Genomic DNA, 26,763 nt, shown 5'->3' on the forward strand with positions numbered 1-26,763 from the left:
GTGCAGAGAACACTCCATGATAAAAAATGTAATAATGGTTCCAGGAACTTTATATTTCTTCCTTTGTTCAAATAAAGATAATTACAGACAGGAACAGGCAGCTAATTAACTGGGCTGACCTCAGACAGACACTGAACTAACTGAGTGACTGAATGACTCTTCATTAAGCAGAACAGCACTGAACTGGAGTGGAGGAGCATGGACCGGCTTTTCCAGGGTTCAGCAAAAAGGAAGTGAAACAAAAAATAGTGAGCTACACAGGTGACACAGGTGAGGCTGTTCATCAAAGCAGATCATTGGCTTTCAGTCGCTCCCACCATAACTCCAGTCGGTACCACAACAAGACTACCTTTATAAAGGATTTATGAATGGTTTATTACTAGATATTAATTAGTTTGCTAACACTTAATAAATCATCTATAAGCTGTTATAACGCATTAGATAAAAATGGTGACCTGTTGCCAAATAGTGAGCACACCTGTATCTGAACTGTTCAGCCTCATATCTCTACTGAGCTTTCTCCATCATCAGCATTTGTACCAGCTGCTTCATCACATGTTTGTTGAGTTACTAACAATGAACCACCATCAGCATCTTAATGTCCAAAAAGTTCCATCTGGCGGATGAAATTATGACAGATCACATGATTACATCAAATGACCAGATTCATCCTCTAAGGCCTTGGAAGTATTGTTTACCTTGTCTTGCTCTCAGCAGCCGTCCTCATTATAGTCACAGGTGTTGATCAGATTGTTCTGCGCAGTGGAGATTAACATGGAGATGCTTTTTGTTGGTTGTTCTCTTCTTTAGGACTTTAGAATTCCAGGTAGAACACAGCTGGTAAATTTCCTCACCCATTCTTTGTCCCACTGTTCACATCTCTGCAGCCTGTTCACTGAACTCATTCTCCCTCCATTCATCTTCATGTTTCTTAGCTTCTCAGAAGGAGAGTGGACTCCTGTGATTTCTGTACTTCCTCCTTTTATCACATGGTTGAATAACTGTGTTTTATGATGCTGTCTGTGCCAACCCAAGAACACGTTCATGAAGTCACACCATATACACAGGCACCTGACCAGTTGTTTGTTTGTTCTTGTCCACTCAGTTCACCTGGTTATTGACTACAAAGTCACTGCCCTTAGCAACAACACTAAAATCTTTTTTTTTATTCTATGTATTTAAGCCTTGAAGATCATTGAGGTTTCCCTCCTGTGCAATGATGTTGAGATAGATTGAAATACACAAATTAAAATTCAAAAGAAGAGTAAGATAAGGTGGTTTGAGGTCAACATCTTGCATTGTCCGTGGGTGGTGAGACTGTGTTGTAGATCATTTCAATGTGTTTGGTGAACAGAAACTTAAGATGCAGATTTTTTAAGTTCAGAGTAAACCTGTAGGATTTGGTGCATTAGACAATTACTAGAGCAAGTAGACCCACATGTCCCACATCATGTTCATTACGTCAGCTCCAGTTTGCTTGTGATGAGAAACCCACCATACCTTTTAAATTGCTCCAGTACCACCTCTGTCAGGTAGACCACACACTTTCTATGATTACAGCATCTTTACCTGTCCAGGATAGCCAACGCTCCTGAGCTCCAAACTAAACACGGCAGGTGTGAAAGCGCCCTGAGAGTCTGTCTGTGTCTTATACACAGTGTATTGTGTCTGTATTTAAATGTGCTGGACCTTGTGTTTCAGTTGAAGTGTGACCTGTTGTTTTCCCTCTGCCTCCTCAGACGGATACACCACTGACGACATCGAGTTCTACTGGCAGGGAGGAAGCAACGGAGGCTCTGTCACCGGGGTGGAGAACATCGAACTGCCCCAGTTCTCCATCATAGACTACCAAACCCTGTCCAAGAAAGCTGTCTACTGGCAGGGAGGAAGCAACGGAGGCTCTGTCACCGGGGTGGAGAACATCGAACTGCCCCAGTTCTCCATCATAGACTACCAAACCCTGTCCAAGAAAGCTGTGTTTGCCACAGGTAACACAGTTAAAGAGAGGCATAGAGAGTCACAAAAATTCACAGGGAGTAACAGGGAATCACAGAGATTCACAGTGAGTTATAGGGAGTCACAACGAGTCACAGGGAGTCACAGAGAATCACAGGGAGTCACAGAGAGTCACAGAGATTCACAGTGAGTTATAGGGAGTCACAACGAGTCAGAGGGAGTCACAGAGAATCACAGGGAGTCACAGAGTCACAGAGGGTCACAGAGAGTCACAGGGAATCACAACAAGTCGAAGGGAATCACTAAGAGTTACAGAGTCACAGGGAGTCACAGAGAGTCACGGGGAGTCACAGAGAGTCACACAGAGTCACAGTAAGTCACAGAGAGTCACAGGGAGTCGCAGAGAATAACAGGGAGTCAGAGAACAACAGGGAGTCACAGGGAGTCACAGAGTCACATGGAGTTACTGAGAGTCATAGAGAGTCACAACGAGTCACACGGAGTCACAGAGAGTCACAGAGTCACATGGAGTCACAGAGAGTCACAACGAGTCACAGGGAGTCACATGGAGTCACAACGAGTCACAGGGATTCACATGGAGTCACAGAGAGTCACAATGAGTCACAGGGATTCACATGGAGACACAGAGAATAAAAGGGAGTCACAGAGAACAACAGGGAGTCACAGGGAGTCACATATAGTCACAGAGATTCACAGAGTCACAGAGAGTCACAACGAGTCACACGGAGTCACAGAGAGTCACAGAGTCACATGGAGTCACAGAGAGTCACAGGGAGTCACATATAGTCACAGAGATTCACAGAGTCACATGGAGTCACAGAGAGTCACAACGAGTCACACGGAGTCACAGAGAGTCACAGAGTCACATGGAGTCACGGAGAGTCACAACGAGTCACAGGGAGTCACAGGGAGTCACATGGAGTCACAACGAGTCACAGGGATTCACATGGAGTCACAGAGTCACAATGAGTCACAGGGATTCACATGGAGTCACAGAGAGTCACAACGAGTCATAGGGAGTCACATGGAGTCACAGAGAGTCACAACGACTCACAGGGATTCACAGAGAGTCACAGAGAGTCACAACGAGTCACATGGAGTCAAAGAGAGTCACAACGAGTCACAGGGATTCACATGGAGTCACAGAGAGTCACAACGAGTCACATGGAGTCACAGAGAGTCACAACGAGTCACACGGAGTCACAGGGAGTCACAGAGTCACATGGAGTCACAGAGAGTCACAACGAGTCACAGGGAGTCACATGGAGTCACAACGAGTCACAGGGATTCACATGGAGTCACAGAGAGTCACAATGAGTCACAGGGATTCACATGGAGTCACAGAGAGTCACAACGAGTCATAGGGAGTCACATGGAGTCACAGAGAGTCACAACGACTCACAGGGATTCACATGGAGTCACAGAGAGTCACAACGAGTCACAGGGAGTCACATGGAGTCACAAAGAGTCACAACGAGTCACAGGGATTCACATGGAGTCACAGAGAGTCACAACGAGTCACAGGGATTCACATGGAGTCACAGAGAGTCACAACGAGTCACAGGGAGTCACAGAGAGTCACAAAGTCACATGGAGTCACAGATAATAACAGGGAGTCACAGGAAGTCACAGGGAGTCACGACAAGTCAGAGGGTGTCACAGGGAGTCACAGTGAGTCACAGAGAGTCACCTGCCATTCATGCCAGTGAAACATATTGAAATTGAGGTCAGGCGAGCTGGTTGAAGGAAAAGAGGGAGCAGTGTTATGCAGAACAAAGCAGTGAATCCGAGAAATAAAACAACATTTTCTGATTGTTTCACGGCAGGTACGTTACCCTGCGTGCTGTGATTGGTTGGAAGCTACACACCTACTGCGCAGAGGTCGACACCCAAACATAGTGAACACAGTAAATTAGCTTCTGTGTGTCTGCTGGAATCTCAAAGTTCAGCTCCAAGGTTTATTCCAGGGTCTGTTTCACACACTGCTGTCACCAGCTGTAGCAGCAGCTGGGCTGACTATAAAAAGCAGAACAGGCTAATTTTAGACTCAGTTTGAGCCTCTCACACAGAGCTGCTTGTAGCATTAGCATTCTGAGAACATGAACATTTATTTCTCTGCAGTGGACACAACACACAGGTTCATTGATAACTGTGCTGTATGAGCTTAACAAGACATTAAGGGCTGACAAATAGGAACATTACCCATGATAAACAGCTATGTGCTAACACGCCCCCACAGACACACACCCCAGAGAGCCTCACGTAGTAGACCCACTATCCCAGGTACAATATTGGAACCTCCACCCTCTCTTCTAGTGACCAGACTCCCTGTCACCAGAACCAGTCTATGCTAGACTGAACGGTAGTCATGTGTTGATGGAGGAAACAAACACAAGGAGGTGATTCTAGTTTTTCAGATGTGCAGCTGTTAGAACTAGTAGTTACTGGCTGTAAATATTTAGTAACAACCAAGCCCTACATAAGAACTAGTTTGTGTAGTTCAACCCACTTTAATTTAGATATGCTCATTTCAGAGTGGTAAACTCTAACTTCACAACCAGACTACGAATTTTAACAGTTGGTGCTCCAGATCAGTGGGTCTGGTTCAACAACAGATAGATGCAGTGAAGGTGCTTGTTCTTTTCTTTTTAGGTTTTTTTTTGGGGAATTCCTTCTTTATTTTACAGTGACAGTAGAGATAGATAGGAAAGTCAGGGAGCGATGCGCTGTGGTAAGAAAATAGCCTTAGCACATGGTACACGCTGTACCAGGTGAGCTACAGGCCTCAAGGTGCTTTTAATAATAGATTTCAGACTTACAGGCAGAGCAGTGAGCAGGTAAATAGATGGAGAAAATGAAGAAAGGGTCCGAGGGGCCCAGAGGAACAGATCAGGTGACAACACCTTGTGAAAACTGATTCATATGTTCCTTCATCTGTCCTGTATATCTCTCACAGGCTCATATCCACGTCTGTCACTGAGCTTTAAGCTGAAGAGGAACATTGGCTATTTCATCCTGCAAACCTACATGCCCTCCACCCTGATCACCATCCTGTCCTGGGTGTCCTTCTGGATCAACTATGACGCTTCGGCTGCTAGAGTCGCCTTAGGTAAGTGATGTTTTCATTCTTTACAGATTAACTGCTAGATCTGACTTTCAGTCATACTGGTGTCTCTCCATCACACTGTCTGTCTGTTGGTTGGTCCATCACTGTGGTCCAGACTGGAATGTCTACTAGATGGTTGCCATGAGATTTTGTACAAATGTAGACATGGTCCTGAGACAATGAATCCTAATGGTTTTGGTGATCCCCTGACTGTTCATCTACCATCATCATCCTCAGGTCAAAATCTTAATTTATCCAGTACTCTGTTTATCACCTGTAGACCCTCACAGGGAGACAGTGGGTTTTTTTCTTTCTGAACTTCTTGTGTGTTCCCTCACATGAAGTTAAAATAAAACCATTGTTAAACCAAACTTATATTAGATATAAGCATCACTGTGCAGACATTACAATAACAAAGGTCAGAAGATACATTAACAAAGGTACCCGATCTGTGCTTAGCTGTGCTATGCTGTGCTAGGTTAGGTTAGACCTTGTCAACATTACCCAGTCCTTTGAACAAGAGAAAGGTCCTTTCCAGTGTTGTTGTAAAGTCCAGTGATCTCGTGTTGCTTCTTGGTGGAGTGAAGTCCTGTCTGGCTCTGTGGCTTCTATGTTGCAGAGGAGGCCGCTTGTCGCTCCATTGTTCCCCTTACAGAGTTAGCTGCTCAATGCTAACTCTGTTTTGTGGCTCCTGTTGGTTGTAAATTCAGCCATAGCTGCTGGCGTTGGATTGTTCATTCTTGATTGATCTTAAGCAGGCACTCGACTCACTGCTGTTGAGGAAGAGTGTTGTGGAGCAGTCCACTGTGAGAAGGCGTGCAAAGAAGAGAGTTCTAGGTAGCAGCATTGATAACCTGATGCTGCGAGCCTTGTTGCTGGCTGAAGAAGGCCAGAGAGAAGAGAAAGAAAGGGGCACAGCTGGGTTTTGTTGGCCTGGTGACACCTTGGGTCACATGTCACACAGTGACCAACACTAACTGGTTGTCAGGTCCCTGGGGTGGAGGTCATAACCAGGTGTGAAGGTGAAGGATCATGGGCAATGGACTTCAAATGGCCTTCATTTGTCTGTGGAACCAAAAAGAACATATTGTCTCCACCATCCTGAGGCCCAACAGCATTGTGTCAACATGTGTTCTGAGATGAGTCAGTGAACTAATGTGATGTTAGGAAACAGGACAGTGTCACATCCGGATGAGCTGATGAGTGAAGATGTCACAAGTGCAGGTTTAAACAGAAAACAGCCGGTGCAGGTGTTTGACTTAGGTCATACCTGACCTGCCTTTAGGGGTCTTGCTATGTTAGTTGCTGTGCTGGAGTGGATTACCTGCATGCAAAACACACACACACACACACACACACACACACACACACACACACACACACACACACACAGTGCAACTAAAGATGGTTTTACAGCAATTGAAATTTTGGCCTGATGATGTGACAGTGATTGACTTGGTTGCCATGGCAGCACTTGCAGATGCAGCAGCTTCACACAGACCAAATATGTCAGTGCTTTTGTCATTATGCTATACATGATCTCCAACTCTAAACGAAGAGAGAAGAGCACCTGAGTGAAACTCAGCCACAGCCACAGGAAGAACTGCTGCTTCTTTGACTCAAAGCTGGACTGATACCACAGGTCTGGTAAAACCCCAGGCCTGGTAAAACCACAGGTCTAGCAGGACCACAGGTCTGGTAAAATCACAGGTCTGGTAAAACCACAGGTATGGTAAAACCACAGGTATGGTAGGACCACAGGTCTGGTAAAACCACAGGTCTGGTAAAACCACAGGTCTGGTAAAACCACAGGTCTGGTAAAACCACAGATATGGTAAAACCACAGGTCTGGTAGGACATGTGGCGTGAACTGTGTGTTTATATGCACAAGGACAGGAATACTAAGACTGTTCTCACTGTGTAGAGTTTACAGTCTGACATGCTGGCCATACTATCTAACAAGAGAGTTTATCTCTGTTATTTAAGCAGTCTTCCTCAGAGAGCTGTTCAGCAGCTTTAGTGATCAACAGACTGATCACCACAAAATATTTCCATCATCACTGATGACGTCAGACAAAGATGATGTGAAATTCACCAGCATCTCAAGTTTGCTTCAAGAACAAAAATACACCGAAGTATACAGTACCAGTCAAAGGTTTGGACCTAAGATAGAGATGCATGTAAAGTAGACATTTCAATCTGAACCAAAGAAGTTCAACCTGGTGGTGGCATTAGAGGAGAAGTCCTAAGGATTTGGGCACTTTGGATGTCTGTACCAAATTTAATGGCAGTCCATAGAACAACTTGTAACCAAACATTTATACCATGTACATGAGGCTTTAGATGGAAAGTTAAAGGGTTAGCATAATTATTAGCATTCATCCTCTAAGGACAAAGAGTGTATGTACAAAACTTCGCAATTTACACAATTTGTGTCAAGATATTTCAGTCTGGACCATAGTGGCAGTCTGACCAACCCACCGACATATAAGGTACATACATATAGAGCCATGCTGAGTGAGAAAATGTCAGACTATCATGGTGACTGGGATATTTTTGAAAACACAAAGTTGCAGGCCTGTTCAGCTTGTGTTGTCAGTGGTTACCAGTTTAAGTAACTATTCAGCCACTTTAAATGATCATCAGTCCTTTATAACACTGAATGTGATGCATATATACTGCGGGTCCAAACGTCTGAGACCACTTTCCATTCATTTTCCTGCAGCTTTGATGTTCCCTCAGTATGCAGTCTTGCTGAAAGACCTTATTCTAACTGTACTTTCCCACATGTGCTTGTCTGCAGGTATAACCACGGTGCTGACCATGACCACTATCAATACCCACCTAAGGGAGACACTGCCCAAGATCCCCTACGTCAAGGCCATTGACATTTACCTCATGGGTTGCTTTGTCTTTGTCTTTCTGGCCCTGCTGGAGTACGCCTTTGTCAACTACATCTTCTTTGGCCGTGGTCCTCACCTGCAGAAGAGGGTTGCAGAGAAGGCTGCCAAGTCCAACAATGAGAATAAGAGCAGACTGGAGAGCAACAAAGTGCAGGTGGGAAAAAGGTCTTATGTGGTTTTCATACTGTTTTGTTAATGACATCATAGAGCCCAGACACACCAAGCCAAGAGCTGGCTGTCAGTTGCTGTTCGCCCATTGTTGCATTACTACTTACTGTTTAAAGAGTTATACGTTCCACATCTGTGAGTACGCGAGGGTCTGCTAGTGTCGCTAGTGTCCGTGTGTTGTAAATTTCAACATTGGAGGGTTTACGCAAGGCTCTGGCACAGACATCCACATACCCACCAATTTTGGCATGAACTGAAAATGATCTGGAAAACAAACACGGACGCTGAGAGGCTTTGTGAGGAAATTTGCCACCAACCTCATCTCTACAATTCATCTGTTAAAGAGTACGAAGACAAACAAATTTGTTGTTATTGTTCTTGCATGGATGCAGGCATTTTGATCTGATTACGTAGTGCACATGAGCGGAATACGTTTGAAACGCATCCTCAAAGCGAACTCCAAACTGATCATTAATGAAAACAACTTCAGGTCTGTGGTGTCCACAGCTCTCCCTGTACGTGTCCATAAGCGAGTATAACTGGGGCCTAAGGCTGCATTTTCTGCTCTAATTCTGGAAGTTTCATTCACTTACCCAGAGTCAAAGAAAACCGTATGTGCTATATATTTAAACAAGTATTCTTCAAACTAACTAGGTCGGAAGACCTTTTGTGTGACCATGTCTAAATGCAAAAGTGCATCTGATTGGGCACAGTCAAAGGTAGAGCGACTAAAAGACTGCCTCTTCCTGAATGTGATTGTTGGATTGTCGGTTTCGGAAAGATGCAAAAATCATTGGACACAATGTGAGATGTATGTGAGACAATTTGATCATCTTTTTATTTTGTTGTTTCGTGAAGCATACTTAATGCCTGGAGTTTTTGTTCTACTTTCACCTCTTAGTTGTTGCTGTAAGGTGTTTTAGGATTTCCAACTCCTCTAAGAAAACACAATATGCTTCCTTCACAACAGTCTAGAAAAGGTTTAATTGAAAGGAAGATCTAAAGTCGACCAGAACAATCCAGTACAGCATTCCAGCACCTTTGATTAATATGTAAATACAGCCAGGCTGCTGCTCCTGTAAGACAGAGTCAGACTGGTCATCGGGCTTACCCCCATAAGGTCATGGGGTTCTCCCATCTGCAAAATCCCTCTTTAACCCCTGGGCAGAGCCCTCTGTGTCTTACCTGAATGGGTCAGTCCAATAAATAATGTTCAAATTCCCTTTCACCTGAATAAAATGCTTCTTGTTGTTAGGGACACAGCCTTTGTCTATTTGGGTTTTGGGTACAGAATGAATTTAATTAAATCTGATAACCTCCCTCAGGTTGATGCTCATGGCAACATCCTCCTGACCAACCTAACCAGTGAGATGGGTGGGGCAGATATGATGGGCGCTCTCAACGACCCTCGGGCTACCATGTTCTCGTACGACAGTGCCAGCATACAGTACCGCAAGCCAATGGCCAGCCGAGACCTGTACGGACGTCCGGCCCTCGACCGGCCAATAGGCCATAAGAAGGGCCGCTTGAGGAGACGGGCCTCGCAGCTCAAAGTCAAGATCCCCGACCTCACAGATGTCAACGCCATAGACAAATGGTCCCGTGTCGTCTTCCCAATCGCATTCACCTTCTTCAACCTGGTCTACTGGCTTTACTATGTCCACTAGGGCGGCAGCAGTGAGCCTGTGTAGCAGCACCACTGCTAGTGATTTGAAAAGCTACCTAGGTCTTGTACAGCCATTTATATAAATTCTGTTTTGGAACGAGTAGTACTGGATGTCTTTACAATGTAAATACAATTTACTACATATATGTATATATATATATAAACACTGTGGGGTCCAAAAGTCGGAGACCACTTTAGGACCCCACTGGAAACATATATATATATATGTGTGTGTGTGTGTATATATATATAAAACAGAGGTATAATTTCTAAAAAATTCTATCACTTTTACTGTACTCATCCATAAAAAATAGATATAGAGAAAAATAATAAGACACAGTAGAGGTATGGTATTTCTAAGTCCAAGCTTGCCAAAAAGACTTTGGTGACCCCAACATTATGGGCAATGATCTTCATTTGTTCTCTCTCTTTTTCTGACCTTCTGTTATCTCACTTTTTGCATGTGAATGGAACACAACTTTAATTTGCTTTTAAGGTAACAAAAAAAAAAAAAAGCAAGACACAGAAGCCCAGTGCAAAAACAGTGGGTAACTGAAGCAGTTTTCACTTGATCTTGTGATTGAAGCTCATCCAGCTAATAAACAGAAGACATTGGGTGAATGCCATCATAATAAGGTAGTCCTCCTTTGGTTTAAGCTCCGTGCCCTGACTGCGGTATTTTTTGTGGTGTTGGGTAAGTAACGTTGTGTTGAAATCCTTCTCTGACAGCCATCTGTGAGCTAACAAACATGTTACATTGCTTTTCATGAATGACATGATTTTCTTAGGACTGTGCTGAGTGCATGTGCACTGTAAACCAAATTCAGTTTCCTTTCATATCTATAAAAAAAAAAAAAAGCTTTGCATGGCTCTACTGGGCCACTGTATTATAATCATTATACTGTATGCTTTTGAACAATCATTGCATTTAAGATAAGCACAGGGCAGATGTTAATTGGAACTCCACTAATCTAAAAAAATAAAATGTTGTCAGATTTGTACCCACAGTATTCTCACAGTGTCTGTGAGCATGTACAATGCAATTTTCTTTAAAAGAAATCAGGTAAAGAATGACCAATGATGTCACCACACTTTCAAAACCACATTCAAAATGTCAAGCCCTGATAAAACACGCTGCTGGGGTTGAAATGCCTGGTGCCACTGTCCTTTTACCATTACAGACTATTATTGAACATTTTTGACAGATACCTGAAGTTATACTGTACATTATTGTTGTTAGAATTAATATGTTAGATAGTTAAAAGGCCTGCAGGAGGTCAATATCTGGTTATTATCAAGGCCTGCGGATCAATTTTATCTCCCAACTCCAATCCCACATTCAGAGTCCAAATACAGTTTAGAAGAGAAACTAGTGGTCAAGACAGAAGAGCAGGTATGACCAACAATTCACATCATACTAAGTGTATGTAGTGGCCAACCCGGTGGTCCTAGAAATTACATCCATACTGGACAATTCTTCCCCTCTCAAATTATGTTCAGTACCAATGCTGGAAGTAGTGTGTCCTTTACAGTACACAGATGGAAAGTAAGGGTGTATTCTGTCACAGACCTGCAATTAATATTTGTCTTTCTATCAGTCCTAACTATGATCTGCCCCAAATCTAATTGTGAATTATACAATGACAGTCAGGTGAAAGGGAGCCCAGTAGAGTGCAGACACATGCTTCAGGGAACAACAAGTGTGGCAGTCCTTACAGTATCTTGCATTTAACCTAATGTCTGCAGTTTATAGATGATGATTTTTTGGGGGGATATTGGATCATTTGAACATTTATTGAAAAGAAACCACAAGAGAAGATTAGAGGGAATTTCCATGGCACAAGATGTGGTTAAGATTAGGCAAAGACTGTGGTTATGGCAAATGGTTAAACTACTGCATGTGTTGGCCACGACAACTAAAACACTTGGTCAACATGGTCAACTTGCTTATCCACCACTCTTTAGATCTTTATCTTAACTTTCAACCTGGACCCATGAAGGACACCACCTCCTGCATCAGCACTGAACTTTGAGAAATTGTACAATATAGGTGTCATTTTTAGGGATACACAGGTCTTGTCACGCTTCACCTGCGGTAAACTGTTTGTATAAATCTTTGTTGTGGCCAGAATCACCTGGGATCTCCCACATTCTGGATCTAAGCAGCCCCGCCTCAGTCTACCCTCCAATCTGGTTTCTCTGTGTTCTGACTCTGTCATGGTCATAACTGTGAAGCTGTGAAGTCTTAGTGACAAACAACTTTGTTGAGCATAAAGGTCGCTCTCTGTCATTTGCTCAGTTGTAAAGTAAACATGGAACTGGAGATGCTGGTTTTTCACGGACATGCAGATAGTGAAGGAGAGATCTCTTATGTGTTTTTTGTTTCCACTTTATGACAACTTGGAACCTGTGTTCAAGCTTTGACCATCATTTCTATCAGTTGTACTCTGTGTTCACTAAAGATCCAAGTTAAGATCGCAGCAACAAACAGACAGGAAGAGACAAGAGCAGTCAGACAGGTCGTAAACAAACTAACTGTTACTGAGGTCGTACCTGCAGTGTTGATAATAAGAAAAAAAACAAGTGGCTATTTTCCAAAGTTAATCTTTGGACACCACACCGTGTTCAAACTTTCCAAAATGTTATTACTGATAGAAATGATGGTCAGAACGACAAAGTTGTAATAAACCAGAAACCTCCTTCATTGGAATATATATAGAAGATATGTAGTCAATAAAAGTCAATAAAAACAATCAGATGTAAACTCTAAGTATCTGAGGTGATACCTTTTCTCTCCCTCATGGATTGCCCAGGTGAGGACATGTTGCAGTACGACCGCAGACGCATGTCTTATCAGGGCTGTAAACTAAAACAGCAGCAAACAGACAGGCTTGTACAGGATACAATAGCAGTGTGCTCTTTTCTCATGGCTGAATATTGTGCCTTTACCGAGAATCTCAATATTTTCACAGGGTTTAACTTAACTTCTATCTAGTGAGTAGACTTTAAAGCGAATCATCTTGTACTTTTTTTAGATGAAGAAGAACCAGGAGTACCAGAAACAGACGTGGACACTTTAAGCTATTTTCTGAGGCTCTGACGTACAGTACCATTATCTAAGCGTAGATTGTAGTAAGACATTCCAGCATTACGATGACAATCTTTTGAATTCAGTCTCCTGCGAGTCTCCTCCATGCTGTCAGTGTTGGTGTTTGTGGACAGAGCGGACAGACAGGAGGTGAAGAAAAGAAACAGCTGGTCTTTTTTCACAGCGGACGGGCACACGTGTCCTGTGGACTGAAGAGCTAACGGAGCTAATGGAACAGCTTGAACAGCTGGTTTGCCCACAGGCTGTGGACATGGAGGACATGTGCTGGACTCTTATTGTGTAAAATTACTGTACAATTTTTCTCTCATGCTCTATATGTGCTCTCAAGTGGAACGGGAGGTGGGTGTGTTTGTGGTATGTGTGTGTGTGTCTTGCTGCTTGTCTTTAGACAAACAAAGATACTGTACAGGAGTGTGGATGTATGTGTGTGAGAGAGAGAGAGAGAGAGAGGGACAGAGGGAGAGCGAGCATATGGACACGTGTGAGAGGGAGAAAACACAAAATAAAATTCTTTGTGTCAACTTATAGAGACTTCAAAGAATAGAGTTTAAATAAAACTGCTGACATCTCTACCAACTACAGTCACCGTGTGTTTCTGTTGCCTAGAAACAGGCAGGTTTGTATGGGGTGTTGGGGGTGGGGGGGCAACAGGAGCCTCTAGCAAGTTATAGTTATATATAAACCTCAGACCTCAAATAACACTGAGTTCAGGACTGTGTTCTGAAACTGGTTCACTCTACTGTTTATAACATCACCTCAAACATGTAGATCTACAAGAACCAATCAGATTTTAACATGTCGGCCCACATGAGCTGAATCAGAGCAGGAGTCAGCATCAACCAGGACATTAGAGGCATCTGAACTTTGGAGCTTAAAGGTCCCATGCTGATCCATTAGAAGATATATTTGTGGTTTCAAGAACCAAAAACCATCAGTGTAGTTTTACATCTTCTCTCTCAGGCTTCTATCTGGAGCTCCAATGAAATATATCCAATAAAAATACAGCAGATTTCAGGTAAAACACTCAGAGAAACCAAATCCTGCAATGGTTGGATGGTGGGTGCAGGTGACTGCTTTGCTGTGACATCACAAAGTTACAGATGTCCTGATGGCTGGTTTTAATGCTCAGTTTCTGAATACAGGCTGTGCACAATTCTCTGTGGACTGAGCGCTTTGATACTTTTGTAGTATTAATATAGAACCTAGACCTGCTTTATAATAAAACTACACATGGACATCTACCTTTAGACTATATGGACCTTTAAAGCTTGAATCCGCTGTTGTTCATTTCACTGCAGTACACACACTAAAATAAGCTGAGTTGTGTATCTCAGCGAGCAGCAGTGAAAGTTGTATTGATGTTGTATTTGACAGTGACTCCTTCACTATATTTCATGGTGGTTACAGTTCACTATAAATTCCTGACACCAGGTCCAGTGTGCACATAGAAGTTTCTGAACCATCTCCCTGTTTATTCAAGCAAACTCTGAGCTCAGAACAGTGCACAAAGTTCAGCCCTCCGTCACCTCCAGCTGCTCACTGACTCCAGACCTGAGGGGCGGCGGTCCGCACAGACACCGAGGGTCCGGAGTGAAGCTGGAGGAGAATGTCATTAGTCCAGTTAGCATGTCTGCAGCTGTCAGCAGCCACACTCATTCTCATGATTAACTTGAAGTTCTGCAGCGAAGACGAATGTCATTAGCACATTCAGCATGACGGTGTCTGTCGGCAGCTGTGCCCATTCTTCCTATTAATCAGACAGACAGCTGTCTGATCATCTGCAGTATGCAGCTTCTGATCCAACGTCACCCTGACTGAGCCACAGACATACTCTAACTCCTCTCACCTCACCTCAGCTCTAATTATTTTATCCTTCATCTGTTTCTACTTCTGTCCCTGGTGGACGTGGCTGCTGCTCACACTGCTGACAACCTCTCTTCATGGGACAGGCTTTGAAGCAAGACTGAGCTGGTTTGGCTCTCTGTAATAAATACTTCTGCTCACAGATCTTCCAGCATTTGTGCAAAAATATATTCCTAAGTTTATCTGCAGTTATGACGAGGCTCATTCTGAGTGTTTTTGGGAGATTTTTTTTCCAAACAGTGTTAAACTGTTAAAACTGTTTTGGTGCTGATATGAATGTAACTGTGTAAGATATACTCTGATAAACAGACAAACCCCTTCACTTTATTCTGTTCTAATTTCATTTTAAATGGATAAAACCAATACTCTTACTAACCCACAATGACAAAGTGAAAATGCAGTTTTAGACATTTTCTCCACACAGGATCTCCGGAGTCACCATGAGGTCCTCGGTCTCCTCTCTTCTCCCTGATGTCTCAGTTAGTCCGGGTCCAGCTCTAGAAGAGTCCTGGTCTTCTCAGACTTCTTCATGTCAGAACGATGGAGAACACTGCTCTTGTCAGGAACATTCAATGCAGCAGAAAGGAGACCATATACAGACAGGTGTGTGTCTTTCCACATCATGTCCAATCAGCTGAATTCACCAGTAGACTCCAATCAAAGTGTAGAAACATCTCAGAGATGATCAAGAGAAACGGAGGAACTTGAGCTAAACTTCACGTAAAGTGTCTGAATACTTGTGTTAATGTTAGATTTCAGTTTTTACTTGTCAATACATTTGTAAAAAATGTCTTTGTAAAAAATGTAATGTAATGTAAAAAAGACTGAGGAGGAAACACGTGAAACAGTGAAGGTCTGAAGACTTTCTGAACGAACTGTATGTTTTCTCTTTAGTCCAATAAATGTCTGTTAGACATTAAAACTCCACCGGTCCAGCTCCACATAGTCAGTGATCTCCTATTTCTAATAGTGTATCTACAGTTTTTCTCAATTCTCACATCAGAAACCTCACAGCTCTTCATGCATTTCTCATAACACTAACTCAACTGTGCAAAAGCCTCCAAAACAATCAAAACCTTGTTCACGTGTGGAAGCAGGCGAAGTCAGTCAGTATGTGTGGATACAATGGTAGTTTGTACAAACACAATGAGAAATGCTGATGTGTGAGGAAATGAAGAACTGTTTGGAGCACTGCATCAAAGCGACTGAGAAAACCTGTAAAAACAGCTCATTTCTGTTGTTGAACCCTTTAAACATTCATGTCGTTGCTTTGCAGCACTCAGATCAGATGAGCTTGAACAGGGAAAAACCGGCTTCACATCTGCTCTCTGACATAGTGTGTTGTATAATGGATCCACTCATCATGAGGGAATTAAACAAAGGTCAACAGACCACGGCACAACTGTTTTATACTGTTTTCTGGACTGTGGTCGAATTCAATTCAATGAAATCAAAAAGCGAAGAATCATTTACTTTAACACAGTTCATTACAAAAACATACAGTGAGAAGGTTCAGCTGCTCAGAGACATGACTGCAGCTCGCTAATCATCATCAAGTCTGAAAAACTGTCTACTACATAAAAAAAAAAAAGCACAGGAGAGAATCTCTTTAACTCTTCTTTGACCACATGACTCCACTGGCTGGACTTCCTGTGGTCATGGGCTTCAGTGGGACCAGTGGGGATCAGTGGTCCACAAGCTTCCATCATTTCAACTGCAGCATCACCTGCAACACATAAACACACATGAATCATCATTTGATCTGACTTCTTTACTACTGACAAATAGTGAACAAACGTTGTAGCTAAGTTATCTGCAGGTGAATCAAGGGTTGATAAAATGCTGCAGCCAACATTATAAATCAGTTATAATATATTTAGACTCATTTCAGATTAATGGTGATGATAGGATCAGGTGCACTAATCAATGTTTCTATACTAACATTAAATCAAATGCCTGTAATGAGAAAGGTGATGCTCGTAGTGACATTGTCATGAGGTAATGTCCTTGAGTTCTGCCCCCATGTGGGCTTATTTAATTCATGCTGGAGTTTTTCTGTCTTACTGACCGCACCATCACTGTTCCTACTGGAATCGACATGTTTTAAAATATTACGTTTTATTTTTAAACCAGAATCACCTCCTCCTGGTTGTTTCCTCCGCCCACCAGTCAAGTTACAGGAAATATGTAACTTCCTGAGTTACAGTGCTGAATAATGACCAGAACATTATGATGTCACAGTGAAGCTGACCTTTGACCTTTTGGAAATAAAATGTTATCACTTCATCGGTTCATCGTGTTCGACATTTGAGTTTAATTGTGTCATAATCAGTGGATGAATTCTTTGACCTTTGACCACCAAAATCACCAGCATACGTCCGTACAGACAGACAGACAACCTGAACACATAAAGCCTCCGGTCCTGGTGCGACACAAACAGCTGTGTGCGTGACTTAAGAAAAGTAAGTATATATTTTACCTGTTCTGTTTGTGCATAATTATGTTGCCCACGCTAGTCGATCGTCTCTGAGGCAGCTCATTAAGTTCAATTTAAGGTGAACGATATGTTCTACTTGTTAGCATACCTGTTTAATTGCTATTTCCCGCAATTCATCCATATTGCCAAGAAGGTTAGACAATAAATATTATTATGACAGTTGCACTTATTTCTCTGTAAGAAAAAGCTATTTGCTGCCATAATTAATTCTAAACATTATGTTTCCAGCAAAGGGAGGAGATTAGGACATTGAATGTTATGGTAGTTTATTCATTGTTTATTCATGTTCCTTATATCAGTCCTTGCTTTAACAATATACAGTTTATTACCTACCCTGAATTTGACATTTCATTTCATGGTCAGATACAGTACATGGTGTTATGCTGAAATTATGTGTAACCTCTGTGGATCTTGTATACGTTTGTTTCCTGTAATCCACAAACAAACCCACTCACTCCTGAACCTGCCAATAAAGCGGTAAAGGAAGTTCTGGCTCCTCGCTGTCTGATCAACTATCACACCTGAACCACATGTTTATTTACTTGTTCCAGAACAACAACAAATCCACACAGAGACGTTAGACAGTGGCAGATTTACAGATTTACTTTACACTAAACTAGAACAGTTATGATGTTCTTGGATGAGCTCACATTACTGAAAATAAAATTCTGAGTTACCGAGGTGATTCACAATAATTGTGAACAGGGTGTTTAGTTATAGCTCAACCTTTGTAAACCTGGAAAATAAACCTGCAGGAGACACTGAAGTGTGAACCTCTGTGGACAGACCTGCAGGTGGCAGCACTGACATTTCCCATCCAGTGTGATGGAGCCTGAGAGGAAGGAGGTAAACTGACCTGATCCAAGGGATGGTTTCACAAACACAGACTGTGACTGTGTCTTAGATACAGCAAACACTGAGACTTCAGATAAATGTCTGAATTCACCTGCTGCACAAAGCAGTTTAGTTCTTGACTATCTTTAGCTGGACTGCGGTACAATGAATTCTGGGTAAATTAAGACTTCCTTCAAAATACAAAAAAAATGGCCGACCTAGGAACAACATCCTCCGTTAGCCCAGCAGAAAAAGGTTTGTCTTTTGGAAGAATGTATGAGTGTAAGAATAAAAAGAAAAATCTGATTTGGAAAAAAAAAAAATGGTTGCAGTCTATAAAAACTCTTTCCCTTCTTGTTTCTCTCTCCAGAACTTTTGTGAAACCAGCCGCTGATGTCCAGATCACTGGACCTCAAACAGTCCAGAACTAGTCACACACACACACACACACACACACACACACACACACACACACACACACACACACACACACAGTATTCAGTGCCTGTCTACCTTATTAGCAGCCTCTAGTGAATTGATGAGAGTGTTTAGCTCGTCTCGGTTCATCTCCATGGTGACGGGACGGAGAGCTCCATCCTCTCTCACGTCCAGACTGAGGCTGAGCAGAGGGGTGTGGAGGGACGAGATCTTATCACTGGACAGAGCCAACTGCAGGAACAGGAAGTAGAAGAGGTGACATTTAGACATCACGTGACCAACCTGTGGAGACAATCCAGCCAACCAAACAATGCAGGCAGGTCTTCAACCAATCAGTGAATAAGATGCGTCCTGCATACATTTAGTTGTTGAATGTGGTATGACCTCACATCTAAAGCTATCCTCGGGTCAAATAACCAACTCTGCAGAAATGATATCTTGTATCAGGCAGATTGATTTTTTGGGAACATGAATGTATTGAAACTCCAACAAGCAGGAAATAGTGTTCATGTGTTGTACTGTTCACAGTCATGAACATTAGGCTCTAAACTGTGTGGATACAAGTACTAAACTTGGCACAAATCCTCCTTGGGTATTACTCTTTTGATAAAACATGTTAGCCACTGGAAAATTCAAGATGGCAGCCTCTGGATTTGCAAGGAAATGTTATTTTTTGCAATAATTTCATCCACTATTTTCTCTAATCCAGGTGTCAAATCAAACATTTGAGCGATGTAGAAGGCGACATTTAGTACACTGTAAAAAATGAAAGGAAAATATATTGCAGCGAAAAATATTACTCACAAAAGAAAAAAAGAAAAAAAATTGCTCACGAAAACTTTGCCATCTAGCCTAGCACATGCTTAGCGAGCTAACGTTAAGACAAGTAAACAAGTAGACTGTCGACTCACAGAACTTTTGGTTCACAATTCATAATAAATGGTTTTGCATATCAACATATAAATCATTGTATTTATGCAGAATTTTTCACAACATATTAGAAATTGCACAAATAAAGCTCTGAGGAAATTTAACAGTTGTGGATTTGACATCGTCATAGTCTAAAACATAGGATTCTGTCCTGAGGGTTAAATTCTGTGGTAAAATATATGTTTCCTATGCCAGAAATGGCTAATTAGCTAAAGTGGCCAATGGGATTTTTCAAATTAATGGCCCCAGAGGGATAAACATACCAATTTTTATACTTGTACCCACATTTTAAAGATTGTGGTTAGCTGCTGCACTATTAGAACCACATCAGAAATCAGGGGTGAAGCTAATTAAACAGTGAGGGAGAAATGGTCCAGTCACCTTCAGCTGCCAGTCGAAGTCCTGCAGCGTGGCGGTGGAGATGGAGTTGGTTCTGTCCAGCAGAGCACGGCGGATCTCCTCCTCTCTGGCTCTCAGCACACTCAGCACAGTGTCAGCATGGCCGCCGCTGCCCACGCCTGACAGCCCAGCCAGCACCTGTCCACAGCCAACAGGAAGACTCCTGAGAATCTGACCCGAGAGCAGCTTCCACCACAGCCACCACACATCCAGCTGCTCAAGGTAACAACATCTGCTTCCTTCACAGAGAAGTATTATAGAGGTGGATGTCGCCAAACACAGCATTTAAAACCACAGCTATAGAAAGGATCTGGACACGTACACTGCGATAATCTTGTTAATAATCTGTAATATTGTATATAATCAGAGGCAGCCTGAGCTGAAGCGGTCAATGCTGTTGTCGTCTCACCTCCTCATCAGAGCTGTTGTTACCCACTGCCAGGCGGAAGAGGGCCGTCAGGGAGCTGAGCAGCTCCAGCCACTCCTCCAGGCTCCAGGTGGCGCTGTAATCCCCCCTGCAAGGAGGCTGCCTCCCACACAGTCCATCCACCACCCTGTGACACAGCTACACAACAGACAGGACTGTGAGGACTGTGAGTTTGGTGTTTGGTATATCCAGTGTTTTAGGGTGTTGACTCAGAGTTCAACAGCGAACCAATCAGAGCTTCTGCTGCTGCTGCTGTGGGTTGGGCTTCATTTAAGTTTTCGGTAGCAGACTGTTTACAAATCTTTAGATTAGAGAGAGATGACACAGACAACAATGATTATCTCTAACAATGCTGCATGGAAAGGTCTGAGCTGTAAAGACCAGAGCGACTTTTGACAGACAAGGGTCATATTATTAAGAACAGGTGACTTGGACGGAGCATCTGCAAAATGGCGAGGCTCAACAGCGGCAGACCATGAACGTTGAAGAACGTCTGCAGAACATCAGACGGGTCAGTGTCCATGCTGCTCATGATGTTGTGGATCATCAGTGAACATATTAAAGAGGAAGTGTGAGATAGTATATGAGACAGATTTAGTCACAATCCCCCATTCATATTGCACATTGTACATGTTTGTATTGTTTTTATATTTCTATAATATTTTTTATTGTTAATATATTGATGAAAAAAATGTCTATTTATATTGAAGCTACCTGACTTGCAGTACTTGCTTTTGCTTTATCTTTCTTTACATTTGTTCTTCTTCTATGTTCATTGTTATGAACCAAAACACCAAAGCAAATTCCTCATATGTGAAAACCTACTTGGCAACGAACTGATTCTGATTCTGACTATTGGTAAATCTGTTATTATAAAGTTAAATGCAACATTTTGCAATTTTTTTTTTAATTTTAAAACCAAATGATCTATTCATAATTTATAGTAAACATATATATTACCTAGCAAGTTTAACATTAATATAATTTCTGTTTTGATGTTATAATTGCTTTCAAAATGTATTGATTGATTATAGCCTGGCTCTGATGTTTATAATTAATTTGGTGGCACCCTCAAGGCTCCACAGAATTTTCTAAAGATATTGCCTTAAATAATCTATTGTAGCCTCACATTAAGTCACTTGCAGGCCACCGTAAAACAGCCTGTTTAACACCACAGCTATACAGCCTTTAATAGAGCAAACACAGGACCCACCATAGAGTCATAAAGTTCTGTGAGAAAGTGACTACATGTCAGATGATGTTCAGAGGAGCTCTCCGTAAGAACCGTAGATAAGTTAATTATCTCATTAATTAAGGAGGCGCCGCTGTCAGCTGTCACATTATAAAACTAAACATATCATCATTACTCACGAATAAACTGGTTCTTACCTTTAGACTGTCCGCCACGGGTAACCTGCTCAGTAGAACCACCATGTTCTCCTTTGGTTCCGCCTGCTGATCAGCTGATGTCAATCACATGACTACGCGAGCTGCGTTCACTTTCTGCTGGGAAAAATGAACTTCATCACCTTTACTAACTTCATAATGTGCGCGCAGAACGTCGAGGAAAGAAATACTGTGTTATACATATAATTATTATTATTACACATTATTCAGTTTTTCCGTGAAACCACTGTCACACCTGTTGCCCGGTTATTATACAGAGTTTATTAATGTTATCTCAGACGCCGAACTCCATTTCAAAATCTCTAGTTCAGATTGACCTTGATGTTTGGCAGAGGAACAACTTTCAGAGTGAATCTATTGTTTATTTTATTTTTTATAACATCTATACGATGCGTCACTTGATGCCGAATTTAATGCAGAGGTCCAATAATTCCTACATTATATCCGAAGGAATTGAACTACGCTGGCACTAAACTGAAAATGTAAAAAATGTTAAATTGTCGGTGGAGTTCTGTTGGACGACGCTCCGGTGGAAAGCGGAACGTCTCGTGGCTCGGTGACTAGTGTTTCACATCCTGGTTAGCGGAGCTTGATGGTTGTTTGTGAGGCGCTCTGACCGCCGCTGCGCTGCTCTGAGATGTGACCGGAGACACCGGCACTGCCGTTAACTTTAACACGGACAACGTATGGACACAAACACGGTAAGTGTGTTACCTGCCGCTCTCCGCTGAGGACTAACGCTGCTCGGTTTCAGGAAAAAGAAACGTGACTGCGGGTGTGTTCATTCATTACAGTGGTGAACAACAACGTCCCTCGGGGCCTGGTGTCAACACAGGAGCACAGACCCCGTCCTCAGCTGGTCAGGTGTCGACACCTGAGAGCTCAGTTCACTGCCTCCACCTGGATTATAGTTTAACTTGTGTCCGTTAGAAACCTCAGTAGATCAGTTATGGATACAGGCGTGGTTTACCAGGCTATATAACATACTGTAGGTTATGTGTTTACGTCCAGTTCAACTAGAGTGGAATCACACTGGATCTGGTTGTACAGTATATCATGAAGGAAGAGTAACTGGTGAACATGAAGTCTGTCTGAACTGGGAGGGGATGTTGTGATACTGGTAGAGACTGGGAGACCAGACAAGGTCTATGTTGCTCTTTTAGTCCAGCTGAAACTGTTCTATGGTCAGAATCAGCCTCATTGGTCAAATACAGTTCATTCAGAAAGTCTTCAGACCCCTCACTGTTTCACATGTTGTTATGTTGCAGTTTTTTCTTTTTCTGACAAAGTAAAAACAGAATTTTAGACCCTTTTTTGCAAATGTATTAAGTAAAATGAAATACACTTCACTATGGCTCTGGTTTCTACACCTTGGTTGGAGTCTACCTGTGCTCAATTCAACTGATTGGACACACACCTTTCTATAAGGTCTCACAGCTTAAATGGAAGAACATATGTCTCTCTGTGGTAGTTCACTGTTGATGCTAATTACAGTGTATTGGCTTGAGTAGTCTAACTAAAGACCATGTAGTTAAAAGCACGTTGACGTCACTCAGTCAGTAGCTCTCAGACTGGAGTCTGGGGACCTGCAGGGATCCTTCCGGGGGTTTAGCAGCAGTCTCCAGCTACATACACTAACTCACTGCAACATAGTTCACTGTAAATCGCTGTTACATATGTTGTGTCACTAGTAAATGTTTCAACTATCAACACATGATTGTACGCTGTACAGTTCAGCTCCAGGACAACAGAGTTTCTCATGAGACCTGGGACCAGTGTCACAGAGATATGTCATACTGGTCTGTAGTGTTGGTCCAGTCTTCATTTTGCTCATAGATCAGTCTAATGTTAGATCAATGCTACCATGGTAACAATCAATGACACCTGCGCTGACCTGTAGCACCCAGCAACAAGAAGCAGGGAAACATGCCTCATTTGTGGTTTGCTAACATTGTTATGGAGATCATCAAAAATCAGCTTTTTCTTTTCATTGTTTCACGCTTTGATGAATTTCCAAAGAAAACATCCTTGTAACGGTTGAATTCTTCCAAAAGACAAACATTTCCTGTGGAGGGTAAACAGTGCTGAGCGGTTGGATTCGGGTCCTCAGTCAGCAATTTCTTTGATATGGAAAAAATAACCCAGAATTCATCGTACCACAGTCTGGCTTAAGATAGCCAAGATGGTAGAAAGTTTGACATGTTATTTTATCCTCTTAGCGATCAAACATTCAAACATCCAGCCCTGTACAGAACATGTGATACTGATACTGATACAACTGTTCAAGGAAGTGGATTGTGGTCTTGACTGCTAAGTCCTCAACTGTAGACACATGCGGAAGGGAAAAAAAGCAGAGATTTATAACTCTGAGTGGGTTTACAAGACGTCCTCATCAGCAGCTACACTCCAATATTTACATTGTGCCCTGTGTCTGCTTTGATGCCATAAAGGAACGTAGTTCACGTGCAGTAGCTTACTTTGTTATCTATCACTGTAAGTCATTATCTCACCACTATGCTGAGAATGACGGTGAGCAAGTTAGACATGTCACAGCTCTGTGAGAGAGCTCTGTGCTGTTTGAGGAGGGGGCTCCAGAGAAACACTATAGACCACGTGAGACAGAGAACCACATTTTAGTTTTTATTTGAACATTACTTCTTGTACTGTTCATCCTGACTTTGAATTAGTCCTTCAAATAAAACCTTTGGCAGCTTATTTGTTCTGTTGAATATTTGCACTTGGATATCCGGAACATATTTCATTCCAGGCCAGGTCGCCCAGAATCCAGAACTTTTTATTTCACTTCTTCACAAACACATCACTTCTGTTGTTAAACTGTGTTTCTATCAGTTCACAATCATTTCCAAACTCAAGCACGCAATTCTTTCTTTCCATGATATAGAAAAAGTAATTCACACCTTCATTACATCACGACTGGACTATTGTAACTCCTTATACTTGAGCCACCCCCAGTCTTAACTCGTCTGCAGATGGTTCACTGTGCAAACATATCACCCCAGTCCTAGCTTCTCTTCATTGGCTCCCTATTGATTTTAGAAGCCAATTGCTGACTGTTTTGAAGGCTCTAAATGATCAGGCCCTGTCATATATCACAGACCTTATTCACTGGCACTCATCTTTTACGTCTCTTAGATCTGACAACAAATCTCTCCTGTGTGTCCCATGGTCACAACTAAACTAGAACCAGATGCGAATTGAAATCCAATGTGCACCCTGCATCTCCGATTTTAAATCCAGGCTAAAGACACATTTTATTCCCTGGTCTTTTTGGCTCACTATGATCTTTTATCTGATTTAATGTCCCTGACTGTGTATTTTGTTGTTGTTGTTGTAGTTGTTGTGTTTCTCTGTGTGTTTATGCCTCTGTGCCGGTGACAGCCAGACCCGTGTGCCTGTCCCATTCTTGTGGACATGACATCTCAGTAACGCCTTGACATAACTTCTTCAAATATGGCACAAAAACATTCACTTGGACTCAAACATATTAGATTTTGGTGATCAAATGTCAAAGGTCAAGGTCTTGGTGACCTCACAAAATGGTTTTGGCCTTGTGAACACGATATCTAAAAAAAAAAAACAAAAAACAAAACACAATATCTCAGTAACACCTTGAAGGAACTTCTTCAAATTTGGTACAAATGTTCACCTGAACTCAAGGACGAACTGATTAGATTTTGGTGGTCAACGTTCAAGGTCAGTGTGACCTCACAAAACACTTTTTAGGAATAACTCAAGACTTCACACAGCAACTATGACAACATTTCAAACAACTGGTTAATATTTTACTTGACTATATAAACAGGGATGAAACCTGAAAGTAGTCTGAGTGGCGGAGGCAGAAGACCATGAGGAAATTATTCTAGTTACTTTTGCTTTTATTTTAATATCCTATGTACAACATTTGGTCAGCTTAAGCTTAAGTGTTTAAATGTGGTTTAGAAATAAACTTTACTTACTTTAAGTTGCTAAAAAATAATTTCATGTCTTTTGTTTTTGTATTTTATTAAACCATTTGGACACTTTTGAAAATGGAAGGTTGATTGTCAACTTGAAGGTGAACAAACTTGTGTTGAAATTACCCACCATGTCCTACAATGTACAGTACCTGCTTCTGCCTGTGTGTAATGTTAACCCTTAGAGTGAAGCAGTGTGAGGTCAGGTGTCTCTGTCAGACCAGCTGCAGTAGACGATGTGTCACTCACATGTCCTGTTGTTGTTACACTTCCTGGTTCCTCTGCCTGAGGTTCTGAGAACAGTGAGGTCAGAAAGTCTTCCTCACACAATCGCTGGAAGTTACATACCGGAGAGAGGAGGCCTGCTGTGTCAAGCATTGTATGCTCAAACATTAGCCTGTTAGCTATTTCATAGTATATGTACATTCCTCTATGAGTTCAAGTTGTAGAGAAGGCACAGGCACTCAGACATGGACAGTCTGTAGGCAGTTCAATAGAGCTGACAATCAATCATTATGCAAGGTGTGTCTTCCATTGACTGTAGGCTTACCAGCTTAGTCTTCTTTGCAATCCCGTCACCAGGTGTGACACTAATAACGGACCTCTCTGATCCCACAGAACCTGCAGAACCCTGTACTACAACATTTTTCTAACATCCACCCACAATGTTTACTCCACCATTTTTTCTATACAATATGTGCATGTCAACTAAAGTATGGTTAAAGTTAGGGGAATACCATGGTTAATGCAACTAAACAGTTAAAGGAGCTATTTGTACGTTAGCATTAGCAGCTGTTTACTTACCAGTCTACAAGAATCGTTGTGAGTTCAGCATCAAACTTTGTTCCTTTACTTTAAGAATTGTTTCCAGAGGTGGAAAGAGCACTAATGTTAACTCTTTCCTACTCATTCCCTCTGTTGCAGAGGTAGACTGACGGCCATCTAACCAATCCTAATGAGCACTCGGTCTCCCTCCCATGTTCACCTGTTGCATCTCAAGACCCATAATATGACATAATAGCCATCATAGATATTCAGAGGATGTTTTGAATTAAGGTTTTCTTT

General features: G+C 42.1%; 3 protein-coding genes across 5 annotated transcripts in view; 2 read left to right on the forward strand and 1 right to left on the reverse strand.

Moving 5' to 3' along the window:
- gabrb1 (gamma-aminobutyric acid type A receptor subunit beta1) overlaps window positions 1-13,505 on the forward strand; it is a 64,695-nt gene extending 51,190 nt beyond the window's left edge. Inside the window, exons 6-10 of the mRNA XM_087170561.1 lie at window positions 1,740-1,793; window positions 1,899-1,988; window positions 4,934-5,086; window positions 7,887-8,140; window positions 9,480-13,505. Coding sequence (XP_087026687.1) covers window positions 1,740-1,793; window positions 1,899-1,988; window positions 4,934-5,086; window positions 7,887-8,140; window positions 9,480-9,821 — 893 coding nt within the window. The 3' untranslated portion in view covers window positions 9,822-13,505. The remainder of the gene's footprint in view (window positions 1-1,739; window positions 1,794-1,898; window positions 1,989-4,933; window positions 5,087-7,886; window positions 8,141-9,479) is intronic.
- Window positions 13,506-15,096: 1,591 nt separating this feature from the next.
- commd8 (COMM domain containing 8) lies at window positions 15,097-22,595 on the reverse strand. Of its 2 annotated transcripts, none has more exons than XM_023394743.2 (6): window positions 22,439-22,595; window positions 21,707-21,820; window positions 20,300-20,455; window positions 19,873-20,028; window positions 18,637-18,792; window positions 15,097-16,518 (listed from the first exon to the last, which is right to left on the reverse strand). In XM_023394743.2, exons 2-6 carry the CDS (start codon window positions 21,749-21,751, stop codon window positions 16,498-16,500), a joined length of 534 nt encoding a protein of 177 aa, XP_023250511.1. In that variant the 5' UTR covers window positions 21,752-21,820; window positions 22,439-22,595; the 3' UTR covers window positions 15,097-16,497. The 2 variants fall into 2 exon arrangements, with proteins under 2 accessions (XP_023250511.1, XP_023250510.1); XM_023394742.2 differs by having other exon boundaries at window positions 21,707-21,823; window positions 22,439-22,592.
- atp10d (ATPase phospholipid transporting 10D) overlaps window positions 20,691-26,763 on the forward strand; it is a 38,077-nt gene continuing 32,004 nt past the window's right edge. The window contains exon 1 of one of the 2 annotated variants that reach the window (XM_087170566.1): window positions 20,691-20,828. The gene's annotated coding sequence lies outside the window, so the exon portion shown is untranslated. Of the gene's footprint in view, window positions 20,829-21,929; window positions 22,426-26,763 lie in introns of those variants that run through there. The other variant, XM_023394740.2, reaches the window with a different exon arrangement.

The sequence above is a fragment of the Seriola lalandi genome, unplaced genomic scaffold (assembly GCF_002814215.2).
Source record: "Seriola lalandi dorsalis isolate HSWRI2012SDOR001 ecotype SW California unplaced genomic scaffold, Sedor1 jcf7180002054953, whole genome shotgun sequence".
Classification (NCBI taxonomy): domain Eukaryota; kingdom Metazoa; phylum Chordata; class Actinopteri; order Carangiformes; family Carangidae; genus Seriola; species Seriola lalandi.